This window comes from Dama dama, chromosome 7 (genome assembly GCF_033118175.1).
Source record: "Dama dama isolate Ldn47 chromosome 7, ASM3311817v1, whole genome shotgun sequence".
Taxonomy (NCBI): Eukaryota; Metazoa; Chordata; class Mammalia; order Artiodactyla; family Cervidae; genus Dama; species Dama dama.
Window position 1 is genome coordinate 18,919,916 of NC_083687.1, and position 19,499 is coordinate 18,939,414.

Genomic DNA, 19,499 nt, shown 5'->3' on the forward strand with positions numbered 1-19,499 from the left:
CAGGAGACATAGGTTTCACCTCTGGTCAGGGATGACTCCACATGCTACAGAGCAACTAAGCCCGTGCATCACAATTACTGAGCCCATGAGCCAAGATTACTGAGCCTATATGCTGCAACTACTGAAGGCTACTCGCTCTAGAGCCTGTGCTTTACAACAATAAGACACTGCAATGAGAAGCCCAAGCACCAGCCAAGAGTAGCCCCTGCTTGCCACAACTACCCGCACACAGCAACACAGACCCAGCACAGTCAAAAATAAATTTTTTTAAAGGCGGGGGAGGTGGCTTGATGCGATGGATCAGGGAGTATATGGGAAATCACTTTTGCTATTGACCTGAAACTGATCTAGAAAACAAATTCTATTTAAAAGGGTTATATTTAACTACATGGAAATGAGCTTATTGGGCTTTTTGACTATAGTAAGGCTAGCCATCAGAAAACAGTTCAAGCCCTGGCTCTGCCACTGACCAGCTGGGTGGCCTTGGGCAGGTCACTCAATCTCTCTGAGCCTCAGCTGCCTCGCCTGTGAAATGAAACTCACAGTAGTTGGGTGATGGAATGAAATGCTGGATGTTAAGCCCCTGAGATACCGTCAAGTGCTCTAGATCTTGTGGGTGACAGGGGCAGTGACTGGGAAAAGGCCTTGCACACTGTGGAGTGTTCTTCAGATGGGAGGGGGTGTGGTGCTCTGAGTTCCTTGGACTGGTGAAAGAAGGCTGCGTTTGGGGGCCGGGGTGGGGGTGGGAGGCTCCTCGCCCGGGGAAACGGCTCCGTGGTGGAGCAGCTGAGATGCAGCTGCGCCTGTGGCCTGCGAGGCCGTCTTGTGGCTGCCTCCTCCCCCAGCCCACACTCAGGTCTGCAGCTGGGTCCTGCCTCCTCTCAGGTGGGCCATGGCCGAGTCTTGGTTGCTGCTTTTCCTGGCCCTCGGGTGTCCAACCCTGCCCACAGGTGAGCACCCCCCTGCACCCTTCTCTGTGCCCCCCTAGTGGGCCCAAGCCCACGTCCTCACTTTGGGTGTCCCTGGTGTGGGAGGGATGCAGGGAGGCAGGACAGAGGTATTTGGGGTCCCCTGAGGAGGGTCTTGCCAGAAGCCCATTATCCCCTTCCCCATTGTACCCTACCTCCCAGCTACCTTGCTCCGGGGCCCCCAAGTCCTGCTCCCCCAGAGTCCACCATGTTGGGAGGGAGGGTGCTCACCTCTTGGAGCGAGTGGGACAGGTGTGCATGATGGGTGGGGTGGGGTAGCCTGGCTGTGCTGCGCTATATGGGGCCATAGGACACAGCAACACAGTGAGTTCCCTGCTCCTTCCTGTCCAGTCTCCTGCCCTCAGGGCTCAGGGTATCTCACGTTCGCTCCCACCTCCCCCTACCAATAGGTGCTTAGAAGTTTCAAGGCCTCAGTGACTTTCCAGGTGTATTGACCCCTGAGCCCGCCCCTACAAAGATCAGGGCTGGAGACGAAGGACTAAACTTTTGAGAATTCCAGGTTCATCTAGTAGCATGTGAATGTTCGTATGTTTGTGGTGGGGAAAGGTTCTTGACTTTTTTTTTTTTTTTAGTTCTACCACTTATTGCTACTAACCCATCTCCCTCCACCCTTGTGCACACATGCTCAGTCATGTAATCCCATGGACTTCAGCCCGACAGGCTCCTCTGTCCATGGACTTTTCCAGGCAAGAATACTGGAGTGGGTTGCCATTTCCTTCTCCAGGTCCTTGACTTTTGAATCAGGACATCTCCTTGTTCTAAAGCTGGCCCCCAGTATGTCACCAGCACTCCTTTGCTAGGGAGATAAATCACACCCACATGGAGCAGGGAGAGCCCGTGGTGGGAGACCTGAGCTCTGAGAAGGAAGCAGCCAGGGTGAGAAGGAGCAATTCTGGGAGGCTTCGTGGAGGAGGCAGATGCTAAACTCAACTTGAGGAGTGTTTCTCCATGTACAGCTAGAAAGGCTCAGGAGGCTGAGGCTCCTGCAACTCATTCTCAGCCTTTTCTCCTCCCTTTGTTCATGATGCCTTATTAATATTGTATTGATGATACCAATCCTTATCTGCCAGGTGTTTTATGTTCATGATCTTTATTATCCACCACAGTTTCCCTGGGTTGGTGTTATTAACCCCATTGTATTGATGGGACAATTAAGACTCAGTAAATTAAGTGGATGAGTGAAAAGTCAAACCAACCCTGAGGCCATGTCCCAGGCTTGGTCCTCTGCGACATGTAGGAAAATCTTGGTCATCTTTCCAAGTGGGGTGGTCTGTGAGACTGGGAGTCACAGAGGTCTGAATCCAAACCCTGAGTGGGCTACTTACCATCTGCCTGCTTCTAGGTCAGTTATTTGACCTTCAAGCAGTCTTTTGTGGACTTCCCTGGCGGTCCAATGGTTGAAAATGCGCACCTCCACTGTAGGGGGGCACAGGTTCGATCCCTGGTCAGAGCACTAAGATCCCACATGCTGCATGGTACAGCAAAAAAAAAAAAAGAAAACTTTTGTGAGCACCCCCTACCTCTAGATCCCCACAAGTTTCTCTAGTGCCTTCCCTGAACCCTGAGGCATTTCTTTAGCTTGGCTGCACTTAACTCATGCTGGGAATTTATTTGTAGGTAGGTTTTAACTTTTGAGATTCTGTTTATATGAAAAGACAGCCACCCATTCAAAAATAGCATTTTTGTTATATATTAAATGAGTCATCTTTACTGCAACAAATAAGTCTGTGGAAAATCAGGACTATTCTGAAAAATACAGGACAAATGTTTACAGTACTCACATGACTTATTTTTGCTTTTTTTAAATTATAAAATAATACAGACATACACTTTAAACTGGCGAATTGTATGGTACGTGAATTATATCTAAACAAAGCTGTTAAAAATGCTACAGACTTAACAGAAAAGAAAAAAACCCAAAAACTGAAAGGAATACAATAAGCACCCCAGCATAGGCCACTCAGATTAGCAAACGGTTAAAATGTTGCCACATTTGAATCAAATATCTTTTAAAAGAAACAAAAAGGTGCAGAGCATTTGAGGTCCCTTTGATCTCATTCCATATCCTACCTCCTTCCTTTCCTCCCCAGAGGGAACCTCTCTCCTGAGGCCAGCACAACAAGGTACTATAAGTATTTGTTTTCATCTGTGGTCTTTCTCATGGGATTGAAATCATCGAGAGCAAGGACAATATTTTAATTGATTGTTGTGTCCTTAGTGCTTGGCACAGAGATTCAGATGTGACAGATAGGTGATGGAAGGATGCATAGATGAATGGAAGGAAGGGAAGATGGATAAATGGATGGATGGATACATAGAGATTGAAAGCAGAAAGAAGAGATGTAGGAAGACGGATGATAGTAGAAAGGATGGAGGGAAGGAAGGTGGTTAGGTAGGTAAATACAAGAAGAGAAAGATGGATGGGTCGGTAGGATAGATTGATGGTTGGTGGAAGGACTGATGGAAGAGAACCCCAGATGGAAGGATATGAGATGAGGACCTGGGAGGGTATGGACAGTTCTAGGCCCCCTACAAGTGTGTGCTCTCTTGCAGGCGTGGGCAGCACACCCTTCCCCTCTCTGGCCCCACCAATCACACTGCTGGTGGACGGGAAGCAGCAGACGCTGGTGGTCTGCCTGGTCCTCGACATTGCACCCCCTGGCTTTGAGTGTCCCATCTGGTTCTCAGCTGGCAATGGCAGCTCACTGGATGCCTTCACCTATGGCCCTTCCCCGGCGGAGGATGGCACCTGGACTCGCTTGGCTCAGCTCTCCCTGCACTCCGAGGAGCTGGCAGCCTGGGACACCTTGGTCTGCCACATGGGGCCTGGAGCTGGGGACCACAGCCAGAGTACACAGCCCCTACGGCTGTCAGGTGGGGACCGGGGCTGCTCCCTGCCCCCTTTCACACACTCTGGAATCAGGATGTGGTGGGAGGGAGCACAGGCTCCAAACCAAACATCTAGGTGAGGTGATGCCTGGGCTCAGAGCAGGGTGGGCTCAGAGCTCCTGGGATTTGCAACTGCGATATCTCATTCAGATCCAAGATCTGATGTGTGACTTCTGAGAGGTAATAATGGCTCCTCCATCCTGAGGTCAATACCTTTCTGTGTATGCTATGCTGTGCTGAGTCATTCAGCTGTGTCTGACTCTTTGTGACCCCATGGACTGTAACCTGCCACGCTCCTCTGTCCATGGGATTCTCCAGGCAAGAATACTGGAGTAGGTTGCCATGCCCTCCTCCAGGGGATCTTCCAAACCCAGGGATCGAACCCAGGTCTCCCACATTGTAGGCAGATTTTTCTTTACCATCTGAGCCACCAGGGAAGCCCCACTCTATGTATACTCAGGGTTAATATCTATATCACCCTAACTATGACACCCTACCTATAGAACAAAATAATAATTAAACAGTAAATTGCTACCACTTATTTATCATTTGCTCTGTGCCAGGCACTGTTGTAAATACTTTACATTTAGATCATATTACAAGTAGGTCATGTTATTCTTCTCGTTTTATAGGCACAGAGAGGTCAAGTAACATGTCCAAAGGCAGCTGTTATTATTACTGACTAGATGACTTACTTCCTTTTTTAGGATTATGTTAGTTTTCTCATCCTCCAAATGGGAACATTTGTTGAATAAAGGTCCTGCCTTCCAAAGAAGACTGCTAAGAAAACTGATTCCTTGTCTAAACGTGCTGAGGCATCTCTTGGGGCAGAGAACAGGGAACAGCTAGGAGACAAGGAAATCTGGGCCCCTGACAGGACTTGCCATAGATGGGCTCAGGGTTCCCACTGCTGGTTCATCTGCCCATTTATCCAACGCGCCCAGAAGAGCTGCCCTGAGCAGGGCTGGGGCATAGCACTGGGGTGGAGAGCACAACCAATCCCAAAGACTCACTCCCTTTTCCTTGGCTGCCAGGAGACGCTTCCTCGGCCAGGACCTGCCTCTGGGAGCCTCTAGGGGGTGAGTACCGGGAACCAGGACCTCAGCCCCCGCTGGGCTCTGGGCTGATGTGCCCCCTTGGGGGAGCGGTGCAGGTTGGTGGGTATCCCCTGAACAGGTTGCCTCCCTGGTTGGGGCACTGGCTAACCTGGGCCTCTGTCTACTCCTGGGTCAGAAGGAGGTAGATCCTCTGACCCCAGCATCCTTTCTGGACACCAGGTTGAGAAGCGCCGGTGAAAGCCGGCAAAAGGGTCCTTGGGCAGCCCAGAGGGTTGGCCTCAGTATGAGGGTCTTGGGACACTCTTGGGAGTCCAGGGAGCCTCCGGAGACTGGACACCTGCTGGACATAGAGTGGTGTTCACAGCCAGGCTCTGCTCCCTGCCTGGCCTACATCCCCTTGGTTGTTGGGGGATGAAATAACATGAAGGCTCGGAAGGTGTCTATTACTATTACCAGCAGTCAGAGCTGAGGTTAGACACCAGGAAGGCCGTCCCCTGGCTCCCCTCCTCTGGGGGACGTTCTGTCGCAGGTGGGGCCGCGCCAGCCTCCAGGCCGCTCACCGGCCCCTCCGCTCCCGCAGGGACGCCGGCCCTGGTGCTGCGCCTCGGGGCGCTGCGGCTGCTGCTCTTCAAGCTGCTGCTGTTGGACGTGCTGCTGACCTGCAGCCGCTTCCGCGCCCCTCCCGCCGCGCGGGAGGGCCCAGCCGGGGCGTCTGGCCCTGGGGCCCCCAGTCTCCCCGCGCCCGCCGAGGTCCCCCAGGCGGATAGCCGCCTCCTCTCGCAGCCTCCGCCGCCCCAAGGATCGTCCGCAGGCCCCGCCGACCGGATTCGCCGCAGTCATGGCGGGACCACAGGCCGAGGTCTCAGCGTGTCCGCCTCGCCGGCGCTGGTGCCCCGGGACCGCCGCCGCCGCCGCCGCCGGGTTCACACCCGCCGTCCGGGTCGGGATCCCAGGAACCCAGTCTGGGAGGAGGGGCCGCCGGTTCTCAGGGCCTGGAGCTCAGGACCCGCCTTCAGTCTTCCCACCTCAAGCCTTGGAGCATTTCTCTATACTCTGCCTCCTCCAGCTGACCCGAGCTTCCCCGGGGGTTAGGCTCCGTCTCCTCCTCAGACTGAGGTTCTTTCTCAGCTAAAAAAGCTTTGTCTCTCCCATTAGATTGGAAGCCCCTTGAGGGTGGTAATCCACCCAGGCACCAGGACATCTGAGGTGCAGATAGTTGACAACAGTTAAAGGAGAACTTATATATAACACAAGCAAACAAAAAGTCTTTTAATTAATGTCTGCTCTGGGAGAAGGGTATTTGGCACATTTAGAGGAGGCAGAAATCTGGGAAGGCTGCCTGAGGGTGACAGCCTGGAAAGTGGGGCTGGGGGTTGGGGAGGATGTGGTCCCACCTCTGTCTCCTTTCCCCATCATCAGGCACTGGGCAGGCCCCCTCTGTCTCCTCACAGTTGCCCAAACTTTCTGAAAGGTCAGGGGGAGGGGCCGGGGAACCCAGGAAGAGGGTGTGCTGGGCCTGATGTGAAGGCTTGTATAGACTCGAGGGAAACAATCAGGGCCAGGATTCCAGAGTAATAGGATCATATCCAAGGGCAAGAGCACAGACAGTAATTCCAAGGGTATACGTCATTAATCAATTAAGATCATTATTCACTTGACAAATATTCACTGAGCATCAACTCTGAGCCAGGCACTAGAGAGGTTTTTGTTTTGTTTCTTCAACAGGGTTCTTGCACTGATAGAACGAGGCTCCCACAATGGAGTGTAACCTGTGTGTCCCCTGTTTATCCAGTGCTGGCAGGAAACCCAGGGTTTTCTTTCCAGTCATCACCCCAAGAATCTGGATGCTTACAAGTGAATCCAGATGTCCCCCAGGGCAGCACAGGACAATTACCTGGATCAGTGGCCCTACTGTAGTTTTCCTTCTCCCAAAGAGGCAGTGGCGAACTCTGTTCTCACACTGCCCCACCCCCCCACCCCCACACAAGGTGTCAATGACACTCCCAGCTTCCCAGAGCCTCTAAGCCCTCTCAGCTGCTGTACCATGAAAACCCTCACCTCTCCTCCACTGGTTGTCTCTCACCAGCCTGTAAGGAGGTTCTCCCACCTCTGTTTTGGATTCTCCAAGAAAGAGGACACAGCTTCTGGGGGTCAATCTGTCCACCAGCCCCACAAGGTCTGCTCCTTCCCTAACACACAGAGGAAGGGGTCGGCTGGGTGGGGGCAGGGGCAAACGCAGACTTTCTGCAATCACTGTCCCTTCCCAGCTCTCAGCCCACGTGTTGACCCCAGATCTCCCACCAAACTAATTTATGTCTCAGTGCGCTCTCAGAGGCCCTTTTGTTTATTCTGGAAGCAGACCTCCCTGAGCTTCAGTGCTTCTCCCCGTCTTGCCCGCCTTCCCCCAATCCTGCCCTGCCCCAGACTCTGAATCCCCACTGTGGCTGGCTTAACATCATTTCCCAGGAGGGCTCCTGGCCAGACTTTGAGCCTCCCCAAGTCTCCTGAAGCCTAGAGAGCATGGAGGACCTCAGGACGGTGATCTGATCCTCTACATTGTGGAATTCTACACACCACAGCTCCTGCTATCCAAGAGTGCCCTGTCAGCCACGGAATTGTTAGGAGCAAGAAGCTAAGATCAGAAAATGACAAGTCAATAGACTTGAGCATCTGTCCTTTAAAGTCTTTATAAAATACCATAAATATCCAACCTCCAGGAAGGAAACAGGAGGCGCTGGAAACAGGGATTTATGGGCAAAAATGGAATTGGTAGGCAACCTCTCAGAGAAGCAGCCTTGCTCTGTGTGTGTCCATAGACCATTGGGCTCAGGGGCAGCATGAAGCCATCCCCCAAAACCCAGAGACTCCTCTTCCCGATGACACAGCATAAGGAGGCTTCACCCAGCAACTCCTTGTGCCAAGCGCCCTGATGCCGGGGATGTGGCCGGGAAATCAATCGTTTGTTAGTCAAGTCCCTGCCTGTGGGAGCTCAGAATCCAAAGAAATAAATAATAGGCCAGAAAAGGAAGCGAGATCACACACTAATATGAAAGTTAATGCATGAACTTTTTACAATCCTCTCGATAAGCTTTAATTCCATTAACCCGTTCGAGCTTCCCAGGAACAGGTAAGCCTTGAAGGGCAGCTAGGAGGATCACTTTGTTGTCAGATAAAAACTGAGGCTCAGAGAGGAAATGATTTATTCTAGTTACCACCGGGATAAACTTAGGGTTTCATGCGACAGGCGTGTGCATACTCAGTTGTGTCCGCGACCCTACGGCGTTTAGCCTGCCAGGTCCCTCTGTTCAAGGGATTCTGCAGGAAAGAGTAGTGGAGTGGGCTGCCATTTCCTCCTCAAGGGTATCTTCCCCACCCAGGGATCGAATCTGTGTCTCCTGCGCCTCCTGCATTGCAGGCGGATTCTTTACCGTTTGAGCTGTCGTGGAAACCCCGGGTTACTGGGCACAAAGAAAGCTGCTTGAAGGCAGGGGACTCGGAATCGTCCAGGTCTCATCCACAGCACCTTAACTAGAGTGACAGTAACAACAAAAGCAATAATAATAATAAGACATAGGGCTGGCTGCCTTATGATCCTAGGGGTAAGTGGCGTGCAAGAAGGCGGAGAAGGCAGTGAAAACTGTCTCTTTCAAACCTTTCAGGACCAGAGCGTTGCTCCCTCTCCCCTAATCCTGGTCCTCGAGTCCCTCCCAGAGCCTCCGTTAGGAGGTGGGAAAAGATGTTGCCATAGGTCACCGAGGACACCATCCGTTCCCTCATTGGCCGAGGCCGAAAAAAGATCGTCCTCCCATTCGCTAGAAGGCAAACCCCGAAAAACCCATTGGCTGCCGAGTCCGCGGGCCTCCGTCGTTCTGGGGGCGGGCCGAGGTAGCTGGACTGGGAGCGGGTGTGTTGGGGGTGGGGTGGGGGGGGCTCGCCGTTGCCCCGGTTACGCCGAGGCACGTGTGCAGTCCCGGAAGCGGCTCCGGGAAGCTGCCCAGCGCGCGCAGCCGGAGGAAGCGCAGCCCCGGTCCGGTCGGGTCGGGTCCGGCTGGGCCATGGAGCCGTTACCTGAGCCCGTGTCCGGGCCCCGACCCAGGGCCCACCGTCTTCTGCTTCTTTCCCTGCTATTGCTGCTGCTGCTGCTACTGCCGGCCCCGGAGCTGGGCCCCAGGGAGGCCCGAGCCGAGGACACCGACTGGGTTCGACTGCCCAGCAAATGCGAAGGTGAGGGGGCGGGGCCCGTGGGGAGTCTCCTGCTGGGGGGCGGGGCTTGCGGAGAAGGGTTGGGGGAGGGACCGTCCCGGGCTCTGAGCGGGTCTCCACTTCTGGAACCTCCTCTGTGCCTGGCACTGTGCTGGACGCTGGGAACGCAGGGGCGACCGAGAGAGCAGGTCTCGGTGCACCTGGAGCTCAGAAATCGGTGAAAACAAGCAGTCATAATGGGGGTGGTAGGTGCCATGAGAGAGGAGGCGCCGGGCTTTGGGGGCTGGGTGAAGAGCATCTAAATCTAGACCCTAGATGCGGGGAAAGACTTCCTCCTGGAAGCCCTGAGTGGTTAGGAGTTAGTCGAGTGAAGAGAAGCGAAGTCACAGATGCAGAGGCCTACAGGCAAAGGACAAATTTGAGGAACTGAAAAGATTCACATGACCGGTCTTGGGGGAAGAACTTGAGACGCTCCCCTTGTGCCCTGACCACAGCCGGCTGTGTGTCACCGGCCGTCTCCTCCACTAGCCGTGAGCTCCTCCAGGGCAAGGGACCTTGTCTCAGGTAGCTGTTCACACACAGGCATGAGTGAACGTGGGTGAAGCTGGGGGTGCTGTGGGTGTGTGTGGAGGAAGGAAGAGGGTCTGAGACCTAAGGGGTCACTTTAGGAGAAAAAGAACCTGGGGGAACTTGGTGAGAGAGGGAGATTTTAGGGATATGGGAAGAGAGTGAATCCCAAAGACAGAGAGGTGGAAGTGTGGCACTTGTGTGTGTGAGAGAGAAACAGAGATACGGAGGGAGAGAGATGGGGAGAGAGAGAAGCGTGCCAGCACACACACCAGCCAAGGGCCTACCTTTTTTTTCCTCCTCTCCTTTTCTCAGTTTTGTCCTCAGACCTTTACACGCACTCCTATGTTCTGTTCTCACCTCTCTAACCCCAGCCCCTCACCCCTGAAAGCTGGCTATAAACCAGTTGCATCCTAATTCAAAGCCTGTAGCCAGCCAGATATTTCCTGAGTGCTGGGGAGTGTGGGTGGTTTGGGAGGCATAATCCTTCCATTTGAGAGATTAAAGGTGATCTTCAGAGATGAGCTGACCTCACTGGTCAGCCTTCCAGTATGGGTTCTAGCCTGTACTTTCTCCCTCACTCTCTTGAACAGACAGTCACAGGGTTATAATGCCTTCCTTTCACTCTTCTGGCCACAGCTAAGATCCTTTGGGGATTTCACTTCCCCTTCTCATTTTCTATCTTATTCTGATGCCGAAGAGCCCTTATCGTTTCTCTTATTGTTCTCACAGCCTAAGAAGCTCACACTTCTTTTCCATAGGAGACTCATAAAAGCATAGAGCTGGCAAAAATCTTTAGATCATTCTAATCCAACCTGATTTTGTAGGTAATTGATAAAGAATAAAAGGGATGGCTTTTCAGTCACAGGATGGCTTAACCTAAGTGTATTTTTACTTTTATTTATCACTGTGACACCTTAGTTGTTAAGTGCTGACTGGCCCACAAAACCTGCCTTTGGCTTAGTAGCCTGAGTGGAAGAGGCCTTGGCAGAGGAACTGCCCAGAAAGAAGTGGGTAGATGTTCATGGGGATCTGGGGTCTATGCCATGAGTCTCCTCCAAGTCTGGTTCTGGGTGGGATCCCCAGAGGGGGTCTTGAAGAGGTAAGGTTTGGAAGAGTTGAGAAGCAAGGTTGTACTTGATGGATGTAAGAGAAATGGATTGATGGGTTCCAACCCCCCAGGCCTGGCATACTACATATTGAGCACCTGGGAGAGGTGGAGCACTGGAGTCAGAAAAGTGATGAGCTCGCACAGAATGCAGGACAGAAGAGGCTGGGAGCCAGGGAGGTGAGACACCCTCAGTTTATCCCAGACTCTGAGATCAATGGCTGACATTTTGGAATCTTCGTGTGTTCCAAGTTCTCCAAGCCTTCTATTAATGCATATGTTATAAAATTTCACCAAGCAGGCCTGCAGGGAATTTGTTTGTTTCGGTGGTAAATTGGTTTTCTATCCAACTCTGCTGTTGTTGTTAAAACAATGCTGTTGACATTTAGCCTACAGATCATATTCCATTCGGAGACATCAGAAGCTGCTCGATCACAAGCACAGTCTCTCCGGGCAGTATTTATCAAGTATCCAGCACATACCAAGTCCCAAAATAGAGGAATAAGGAAGAAATCCAGCCCATGATCCTCACTTTGAGTGCCCTTGTAGTCTAATTGGAGAGTCACATGAGATGATGATCAAGGCCCTTGGTGAGAGCATGGTCCTACAGAGTCTCAGGATGAAATCAAGAGCAGGTGGGACTCATCCAGAAGGGCTTCCTGGGGAAGCAGGCTTTTAAGATGAGATGGAGAGAAAGGACAGACAAGCCCTAAAGCCCTAGAGGGCATCACGCACTTCCCTAAGGCCCCAAGTAGTGCACACTTTCCGTGGTAGCACTCCTTATGCAACGGTAATTATTTGTTTACACTTCTTTCTGCTCCATTAGACTGAGTATCTGGGAGGGAGGGACCTTGTTTTCCTCTCTGTATCCCCAGGCAGTGCCTGACACATAGGAGTTGCTTAATAACTATTTGAAGAAGAGTAAGAGGAAATGAGAAAATAAATGTACAAAAACAGTAGAAACAGGCCTGTGGGGGGAAATGGAGCAAATTAACTTGGTAGGACTAGAGAACTGGTGTTGAAATAACATATGAAATCAAGAAATAAAACAGCCATAAAAGACATCCTGGGAACAATTGGGGAATTTGAACATGAAGTGAGTATTAGATGAGATAGGAATTGTTAAATTTTCCAAGAATGGTGATTGTTTTATGATTAGTAGGGGAAGGTCCTTGTTTTCAGGAAGTGCTCGATGACTTGTTTAGGAGCAAAGATCATGGTGTCTTGCAGCTTATTTTCAAAATGGTTTATCAAAAACTGTGTATATTGTTGACATCTATTATTATCACATTGCTTTGTATTATAAATCGGAAATAGTGGCAAATCACTGTTGTTTTTTTTTTTTTTTTTACTAATAGCTCTTTTTGTTCTCTTTTTCTTTCTTTTTTAATTTATTTTTATTCTTTTTGACTAACAACTCCTGACTGTGAGTGTAAGGTATATGGTTATTCATTGTACTCTTTCAGCTTTTCTATATATTTGAAATTCTTTTCAGTGACATAAATGATTGTGGGGGTCGGGGGCAGGAAGGGGCTGGGAGAAATGGAGGCAGTAGGATAAGGGCCCAGAGATGACAGGGGGCAGTGGATCTTGGAGCCTCCTTTCACCCACTGAACTGTACTGCTGGTCTGGTGCCGACTCCTTTCTCTGCCCTAAGCATCAACTCAACCCAGTCCTGGAGAGGCGTCCGCTTGGGTCTGTTTTGCTGGGAGCTGGCTCCCTGCAAAGACTCAGATGCACTCAGTAGGTGGTGCTGTGTCTTCTTCCCCCAGTGTGTAAATATGTCGCCGTGGAGCTGAAGTCAGCCTTTGAGGAAACTGGCAAGACCAAGGAGGTGATCGACACAGGCTATGGCATCCTGGACCGGAAGGCCTCAGGCGTCAAATATACCAAGTCGTAAGTAGAGGAGAGGGCAAGGGGCAGCAGCCTGCTCTGCTTTGTTCCTTGAGGCATCAGCATCTTGAAGTTCCCTCTCCCTTCCCACTAGGCAGACCCACCAAAAGGAGGCGGCTGTAACTGAGACCCAGGTTTGCCTACTGCTTCTACCCTGAACTGATTGTATGGCCTTCCTAAATCCCCAAGTGCCTCTGGGCTTCACATCCTTCATCTGTAAAAGCAAGACTATTGGACCTCATCAGTGACTCCCAGTGATTGGAATTTATGGACCAGTCTTTAAAAATATAGGATTGCTGGGAAATTCCCTGGTGGTCCAGTGGTTAGGGCTGGACATTTTTTTACTGCCATGGCCCAGGTTCAATCCCTGGTCAGGGAACTAAGATCCTGCAAGCCGCTCAGTGCAGCCAAAAAAAAACAGGCGTACCAATTTTTAATCTTGCTAGGTATAAATATTAAAAACAAACCAAAAAGCTTTTCCATCAACTATGATCATCCTTTCAAAATGAAACAATATCTCGACATCAAATATCCATACATTTTGCTTTATTTTTTTTTTAATCTAGCTAATCATTTAACTTTAAAACAACAACAACAACTTTCTTCTCCTAGAGCTGTTAAAATTGTGTCTCTCTGGTCTGTGTTCCAGCATTTCAGAGCCCCCCCGATGACCTATCTCCCTCCCAGCTCTGCCTTCCCGTTGATGAGCCGTGCAGGTGCCGGGGTAGCAGGGCTGGAGGGCTGAACCCCTAACCCGCAGGGTGGAGGAGGGGAGCTCAGGCAGGGACTGTGTTGTGCTGCTGTCTCGGCAGGGACTTAAGGTTAATCGAAGTCACGGAGACCATTTGCAAGCGGCTCCTGGACTACAGCCTGCACAAGGAGAGGACTGGCAGCAACCGATTCGCTAAGGTTGGCTTTGTATACGCCCTTCCTCCCCACTGGGCCCAGGCTTCAGGGCTCAGTGTGTCCCCTGGTCTGGGTGCCATCGGAAGGTCATGCCCTGGGAGCTTCCCTTCTCAGCAGCTCCCTGTTCTTTATCCACTGCTGTTTGCATCCCTCCCATCCTGAGCGGCCTGACTTTTCAGTGCGGGTGGGCACATTCTTGATGTCTGGGCCTGCCCTCTGGGGTCCTGCCTCAGCCTAGGACAGAAACGCTCCCAGGTGGCAGCCCCCTGGGGGCCAGAGCACTTTGTGCGGGGAGAACTCAGGATGCGCAGAACTGTGGGAGTTTAGAGGAGATGTCAGAAAACTCTTGGGGAGGGGGTGATGACTGCCATGTCCCTTCTCTGGGTCCACGGGGGCCCCACCTGGACCTCCATCATGATGCCTTTATGACATTTGTTGTACTCAGCATGTACATGAATGCTTCTTTCACTGGAGATGAGCTTCCTTACAGCAAGGCCCATGTTTCCTTTTTTTTTTTTATTTTCCCTTGTGTAAATATAAAAAGTAAAAAAAAAAAAAGTAAATATACTTTTCTATCCACAAAAGAAAGGTGCATGAATGTGTGAAAAAATAAAGTGATTCAGTTTAAGTTCTGATCCAAAATGAGATGTGCGATGGGAAAATAGGTCCGTACAATAGCAATCATTCCCTGGCCCAGGGTTTTTTTTTTTTTTTTTTTTTAGTTCTACCACTTTATTGCTACCAACCCATCTCCCTCCACCCTCGTGCACACATGCTCAGTCATGTAATCCCATGGACTTCAGCCTGCCAGACTCCTCTGTTCATGGACTTTTCCAGGCAAGAATACTGGAGTGGGTTGCCATTTCCTTCTCCAAGGCCCAGGGTTTTAAAGTCCCATCAAAAACTGGATGTCTTCCCTTTCCTCTTCTTTCCCTCTTGCCTCATCTCACACATTCTGCCTGAAGACTGTGTCACATGGATGTAGCGGCTCAGAAGTCAATACACCTGTGTGAGCTCACCACTCATACACGGAATCTACCAGCCACACAATTCCCAGGGTGTGGCTTGACAATAAACCGACAATAAGCTCTCTTCTGTGGCTGAATGATGCCAGGGCTCCTGGACATTGATAAGATGTCATCCTACCCACCTACTCCACACCCCTCCCTGTATACCTGTTGCCATGTGTCTTTCCAAAAGGATCCAGAGCGGGCTGTTGGGGGTCTGGAGGCTCATATGTCTCCTGTCACTCCTATAAGGGCCCATGTTTCTTTATCTCTGCATCTTCTATGTCTGGTAGAAGAGCTGTCTCCCACATTTCTCCACCTAAGTACCCTTCTAGCAAAGGAGATCCTTCAGAAACCCTTGGGAAACCTAGAGGAATACTTCTAAGCCACACAAGTCCTAGGTTTTACCTTTATAATTTGTATTAACATTGTACTTGGTAATAAACCCATGTTTAATGTAATAATGTTTAAATTTACTTTCTAGAGCGAAAAAATTAGAAGCAGCCTGACCATGCGCTAGTAGGGGAGTGGTTAAGTAAGTTGGCCATTCAGTGGACTCTTAAGCAAACTGTACAATGAAGAATGAGGTAGTTCTTTATGAGTTGAACTAAAATCACCTCCAGAGTATAGTTGTTTAGTCACTAAGTTGTGTCCGACTCTTTTGTGACCCTATGAACTATAGCCCTCCAGGCTCCTCTGTCCATGAGATTTCCCAGGCAAGAATAGTGGAGTGTGTAGCCGTTTCCTTCTCCAGGGGATCTTCCTGACCCAGGGATGGAACCTGAGTTTCCTGCATTGGCAGGCAGATTCTTTACCACTGAGCCACCCGGGAAGCCCTCTCCAAAGGATATTATTAAGTAAAAAAATGCATGGTGCAGAATAGTGTGTATGATACATACATACAGCTGCTTGTACGGGGGTGGAGGAGAGGCTATTTTTGTGTGCGTAGTGGCTTATATCCGCATGTGTGGTCTCTGGGAGACAGAAGAAACAGGTAGTGTGTTGTCTCTGTGGAGAAGACCTAGGTGGCTGGCAGAAATAATTTCATACAGAACCAAGAGTCCTCCCTGCCTTGCCGGTGCTTCTTTCCAGCAAGGAAGGATACAAGTGGGAAGAACCAGAAGCAGGGAGTGGCTTGGACACGGGGGAGGCCACAGTGAGGGGAAAGAGACAAGGCCAGTTTATTATCCTGGAAAGGAGTATTTGCTCAAAGGGTCCCGAGAGCAACCTTTCCAAAAGGAGGAGGTGTGGGGAGGCAGGACAGTCTGTGTGTGTCGAGGGGTTGTGGGACGCAGGCCTCAAAGAGGGGAGGGGAGGTGAGGATGAGCGCGAGAAGCCAGAAAGGATCCTGACCTTGAGCGGGGTTCCCTGGGTCTCCAGCCCCACCAGGAGAGGCACAGGGCAGGGAGGGGAAGGGTCTCTCCCTCTCACATCCCATCGCTTCTTCCAGGGCATGTCAGAGACCTTCGAGACACTACACAACCTGGTGCACAAAGGGGTCAAGGTGGTGATGGACATCCCCTACGAGCTGTGGAACGAGACCTCGGCAGAGGTGGCTGACCTCAAGAAGCAGGTAGGGGCCCCACCGCCCCCAGGGTTTGGTGGGGGCGGGTCCTCGGTTGACGAGGGCCACCGGGAGCCGGGGTACTGTGGTCAAGCCATCTCACCCCGCCTCTGGCTGCAGCCTCCTCGCCGGAGTCACAGCCACCAGCCCCGTGGGTGGCGAGACGAGGCTCAGGCTCTCCCGGGTCCTCCGGGAGGGGTCAGGGCCGGGCTTTGCCGACATGAGGCCTTGCGGTTAACAGTGCGACGTCCTGGTAGAAGAGTTTGAGGAGGTGATCGAGGACTGGTACAGGAACCATCAGGAGGAAGACCTGACTCAGTTCCTCTGCGCCAACCACGTGCTGAAGGGCAAGGACGCCAGTGAGTCTGAGGGCCCTCCCTTCCCCGCTATTGTTTGCTCCCCTTCTGGGGAGGTGGGTGAGGAGAGGATGGAAAAGAAATAAGAAATGGGGGCGTTGTAGCCTCCGTCCTCAGGGAACTGGATAGTACAGGGCGGGGTCAGGGCCTGGCGCCTCAGATGCCCCCTAGATGGGCCGGGGGGGCCACAGTGAGGCAGAGCTGGGGCCAGATCCCATCACTGCCCCCAGGGGCTCTGCAGCCCCAGCTCCTCACCCAGCCAGCCAGCCTGTTGAGGGTGTCTCTCCTCCTCCCCACAGGCTGCCTGGCAGAGCAGTGGTCTGGCAAGAAGGGGGACACAGCTGCCCTGGGAGGCAAGAAATCCAAGAAGAAGAGCAGCCGGGCCAAGGCCCTGGGCGGCGGCAGCAGCAAACAGAGGAAGGAGCTGGGCGGCCTCGAGGGAGACCCCAGCCCCGAGGAGGACGAGGGCATCCAGAAGGCTTCCCCGCTCACACACAGCGCCCCAGATGAGCTCTGAGCCTAACCTAGCGGCTCCTGCTGACCGAGAGCCTGAGCTGGGAGCCGAAGGGTCTGGGGCCCCTGGCTCCCGCAGACGGAGCAGCTTGGGGCCTCAGCGGTGCCTGCCTGGCCGGTGCCGCCTCCTGCCGTGGAAACTCCAGCCCCAGGAGAACTTGGATCAGCTGCGGGCAGCCAGGCCGGCCTCTTCCCTCTGCCCAGCGTTCCTCTCCCGACCCAGACTCCAGGCGGGCCCTGTGATCTCAGGACTGCCGAGGACTCCAGTGTGAACTCCGGTGGGCAGGTGTCGAGCTGGACCCGGGACTGGGGCTCCAGAGCCCCCCACCCCCTCGCTCCTCCAGCACCAGCTCCTCCTCTCCGCATCCCCTCTTCCTGTGGACACCTTGTGCTCTGCCCAGCCCTCCCCTGGGGCTCACAGAGTAAAAACCTTTCAGCCTTTTTCATTCAGATTTCTGAGTCCCCTTCAGCTGCTCAGAGGGGCCGGAGCCCCCTGCCACTCTTTCCTGCCCCCTGCTCCCACCTTGGGCTGAGGATGGGAGGCTGTTCCTGAAACCTGCCAGCCGTGGGGAAAGCAGGCGCAGGGAGGGCTCCGGGGCTGTGGCTGGGGTGAGGGCCGGGCCTTGGGTGTGGGGTGGGCATCGTGCCCCGGCCCTGGCCCTCAGCTGCCTGTGGTCTCCCTGAGCTGCTCAGGCCTGGAGCGCCGCCCTCTCTCCTTCCCGGCCTCCCGCCTCCCCTCTCCCCTCCTAGGCCTTCCCGTTGGTTGTGTAAAGTGAGCCCAGTGACCCCACCAGCCCCAGCCCCTCCTCTCCACGTCCTGCCTCTTGGCTTCTGGCCTCTTGGTCTTGACCCTTGTTCCCTGATGACCACACCTGACCATTCTGCGTTCCCTAGCCCTTGTGCCAGGAACCCACAGGGAAGGACGGCCAAGCCCCCAACAACACCGGTTACACCATGTTCTCTGGGAGCAGGGGACGAACAGCAAGGCTGGCCTCTGAGGAGAAGGGGTGGGAGGCACCTCCCGGTCTGTCCTGAGGGCAGAGATCGGTGGTGGCGTCAGAAGCAATAGTGGTGACGGCTGCGGGTAGTCCGTGCTTTAACCCTACAGGTTTCCCAGACTCCAGCTTCTGGCAAAAACGCTCTGGGGTCCCCTCCCCAGGGCTGGGGACAGCCAGGCCACAGAGAGTGGAGCAGACTGGAAGCTGCTGCTGCCCTGAGTCATGAGGCTTGGAACAGGCCCTGAGAGGATGATTCTTTGTGGTCTAGTGACCCCCCGCCCCCAACTGCGGTGTGGAGACTGTCCCCATGTTGGAGGGGCTGTGGGCAGAGAAGCCACTCTAGACTCTGGTCCCATCCTGGACTCTGTTCTGAGTGTAGATGACTGGGGAGGGGTCAGGCATTGGAACTCAGGGCTAGGGAACCATTTGCAGCCCCCTGGACTGTCTACAATTTGGTGGCCAGTCTCTGATTGTCCCTTCCTGTCACTATTCCACAGCTCCAGTGGTTGGCTTAATTTTATCCCCAGAGCTTCACTGTCCTGTGAATAGGATGAGACAAAGACCAGGAGCCCAATCCCAGGCCTAGGCTGGGACTGGAGGGAGGGCAGCATGGTGACTGCTCTGTTCTTTGACCTGTGGCTGCTGGAGGATGAGCGCCCTCACCCACACCCCGCACCCCCCCACCCCCTGTCCCCACAAGGCCAGGCATGTTGCACACTCTAGTTCTCCACCCACCCACCCACCCCAGCAGGCAGCTTCTCCCTGGCCCAGCCTAGGAAAGAAAGAGCAGGATGCACTTCACAGGTTTTCCTTTCCCTCTCCCCACCACACATACCAGCCTTTCTGAGCTTGACTATAGCCTCCCACTTTCCCACACCCGTTCTCTCCATAAGGTGAGGGGTCTGGCTGAGCTTGAGTGAACCTGATCTCAGTCCCCTTAGTAGAAACCCAATCAGAATGGTTTCTACCCTCACGTGGACCTAAAAGTCACTTGGATGCTTGTCAGACAGATGTCTGGGTGCCGCTCAGACTTGCCAGTCTGGGGATCTAGGAGTCGGCATGGCTCTTAGGAGGAGATCGGCTGGAACCCACTTCACCAGAAGGAATTTGGATGTTGTGTTAAGAGGGGCCGGGACCTCAGTGAAGCCACACTGGAAGGAAGTCTTGTCCTCAGAAACATGAATTGTCAGCACCTCAGAGAGGATGTCCGTCATCCAGAATCTCAAAGGCTAATGGACTAGCCACAAGTCCAGTTTGTTCAAGTTCAATGACAGTCAAGTCTCAGGGGATGGGGCTCTATAGGCTCAGAAGTGGCTGCATCAGGGCCCCTGTGTATTTATTTGAAGGCACAGCTCCTAGGAGGCAGGCTCCTCTTTATTTCCAAGTCCCTGGATGGTGTTTCCCTGCAACTTAGTGGTGCTTTTCACACCTTTGACTCCCCTCTGTTA

General features: G+C 52.7%; 2 protein-coding genes and 2 long non-coding RNA genes across 4 annotated transcripts; 3 read left to right on the forward strand and 1 right to left on the reverse strand.

Moving 5' to 3' along the window:
- Nucleotides 1–892: 892 nt before the first annotated feature.
- PTCRA (pre T cell antigen receptor alpha) lies at nt 893–6,028 on the forward strand. Its single transcript, XM_061146088.1, has 5 exons — nt 893–950; nt 3,080–3,112; nt 3,543–3,863; nt 4,913–4,957; nt 5,517–6,028. The coding sequence occupies exons 1-5, from the start codon at nt 893–895 to the stop codon at nt 6,026–6,028; spliced, it is 969 nt and encodes a 322-aa protein (XP_061002071.1).
- A 2,091-nt stretch (nt 6,029–8,119) lies between these two features.
- Nucleotides 8,120–8,800, reverse strand: LOC133059515 (uncharacterized). The gene is made up of 3 exons (XR_009693575.1): nt 8,589–8,800; nt 8,365–8,464; nt 8,120–8,251 (listed from the first exon to the last, which is right to left on the reverse strand). It is a non-coding gene; the product is annotated as an uncharacterized LOC133059515 (long non-coding RNA).
- A 99-nt stretch (nt 8,801–8,899) lies between these two features.
- Nucleotides 8,900–17,499, forward strand: CNPY3 (canopy FGF signaling regulator 3). The gene is made up of 6 exons (XM_061146735.1): nt 8,900–9,160; nt 12,587–12,710; nt 13,520–13,616; nt 16,071–16,193; nt 16,426–16,543; nt 16,840–17,499. Exons 1-6 carry the CDS (start codon nt 8,992–8,994, stop codon nt 17,055–17,057), a joined length of 849 nt encoding a protein of 282 aa, XP_061002718.1. The 5' UTR covers nt 8,900–8,991; the 3' UTR covers nt 17,058–17,499.
- On the forward strand, nt 9,234–12,580 carry LOC133059516 (uncharacterized). The gene is made up of 3 exons (XR_009693576.1): nt 9,234–9,703; nt 10,889–10,994; nt 11,204–12,580. It is a non-coding gene; the product is annotated as an uncharacterized LOC133059516 (long non-coding RNA).
- Nucleotides 17,500–19,499: the final 2,000 nt, after the last annotated feature.

Bases quoted from the DNA above. Each gene is read 5' to 3' on its own strand.
- CNPY3 (XM_061146735.1), top strand. From the start codon at position 8,992: ATGGAGCCGTTACCTGAGCCCGTGTCCGGGCCCCGACCCAGGGCCCAC. The intron at 16,194-16,425 runs GTAGGGGCCCCA...TGCGGTTAACAG, and splicing joins TGGCTGACCTCAAGAAGCAG to TGCGACGTCCTGGTAGAAGA. The intron at 16,544-16,839 runs GTGAGTCTGAGG...TCCTCCCCACAG, and splicing joins GCTGAAGGGCAAGGACGCCA to GCTGCCTGGCAGAGCAGTGG.
- PTCRA (XM_061146088.1), top strand. From the start codon at position 893: ATGGCCGAGTCTTGGTTGCTGCTTTTCCTGGCCCTCGGGTGTCCAACC. The intron at 3,864-4,912 runs GTGGGGACCGGG...CTTGGCTGCCAG, and splicing joins ACAGCCCCTACGGCTGTCAG to GAGACGCTTCCTCGGCCAGG. The intron at 4,958-5,516 runs GTGAGTACCGGG...CCGCTCCCGCAG, and splicing joins CCTCTGGGAGCCTCTAGGGG to GGACGCCGGCCCTGGTGCTG.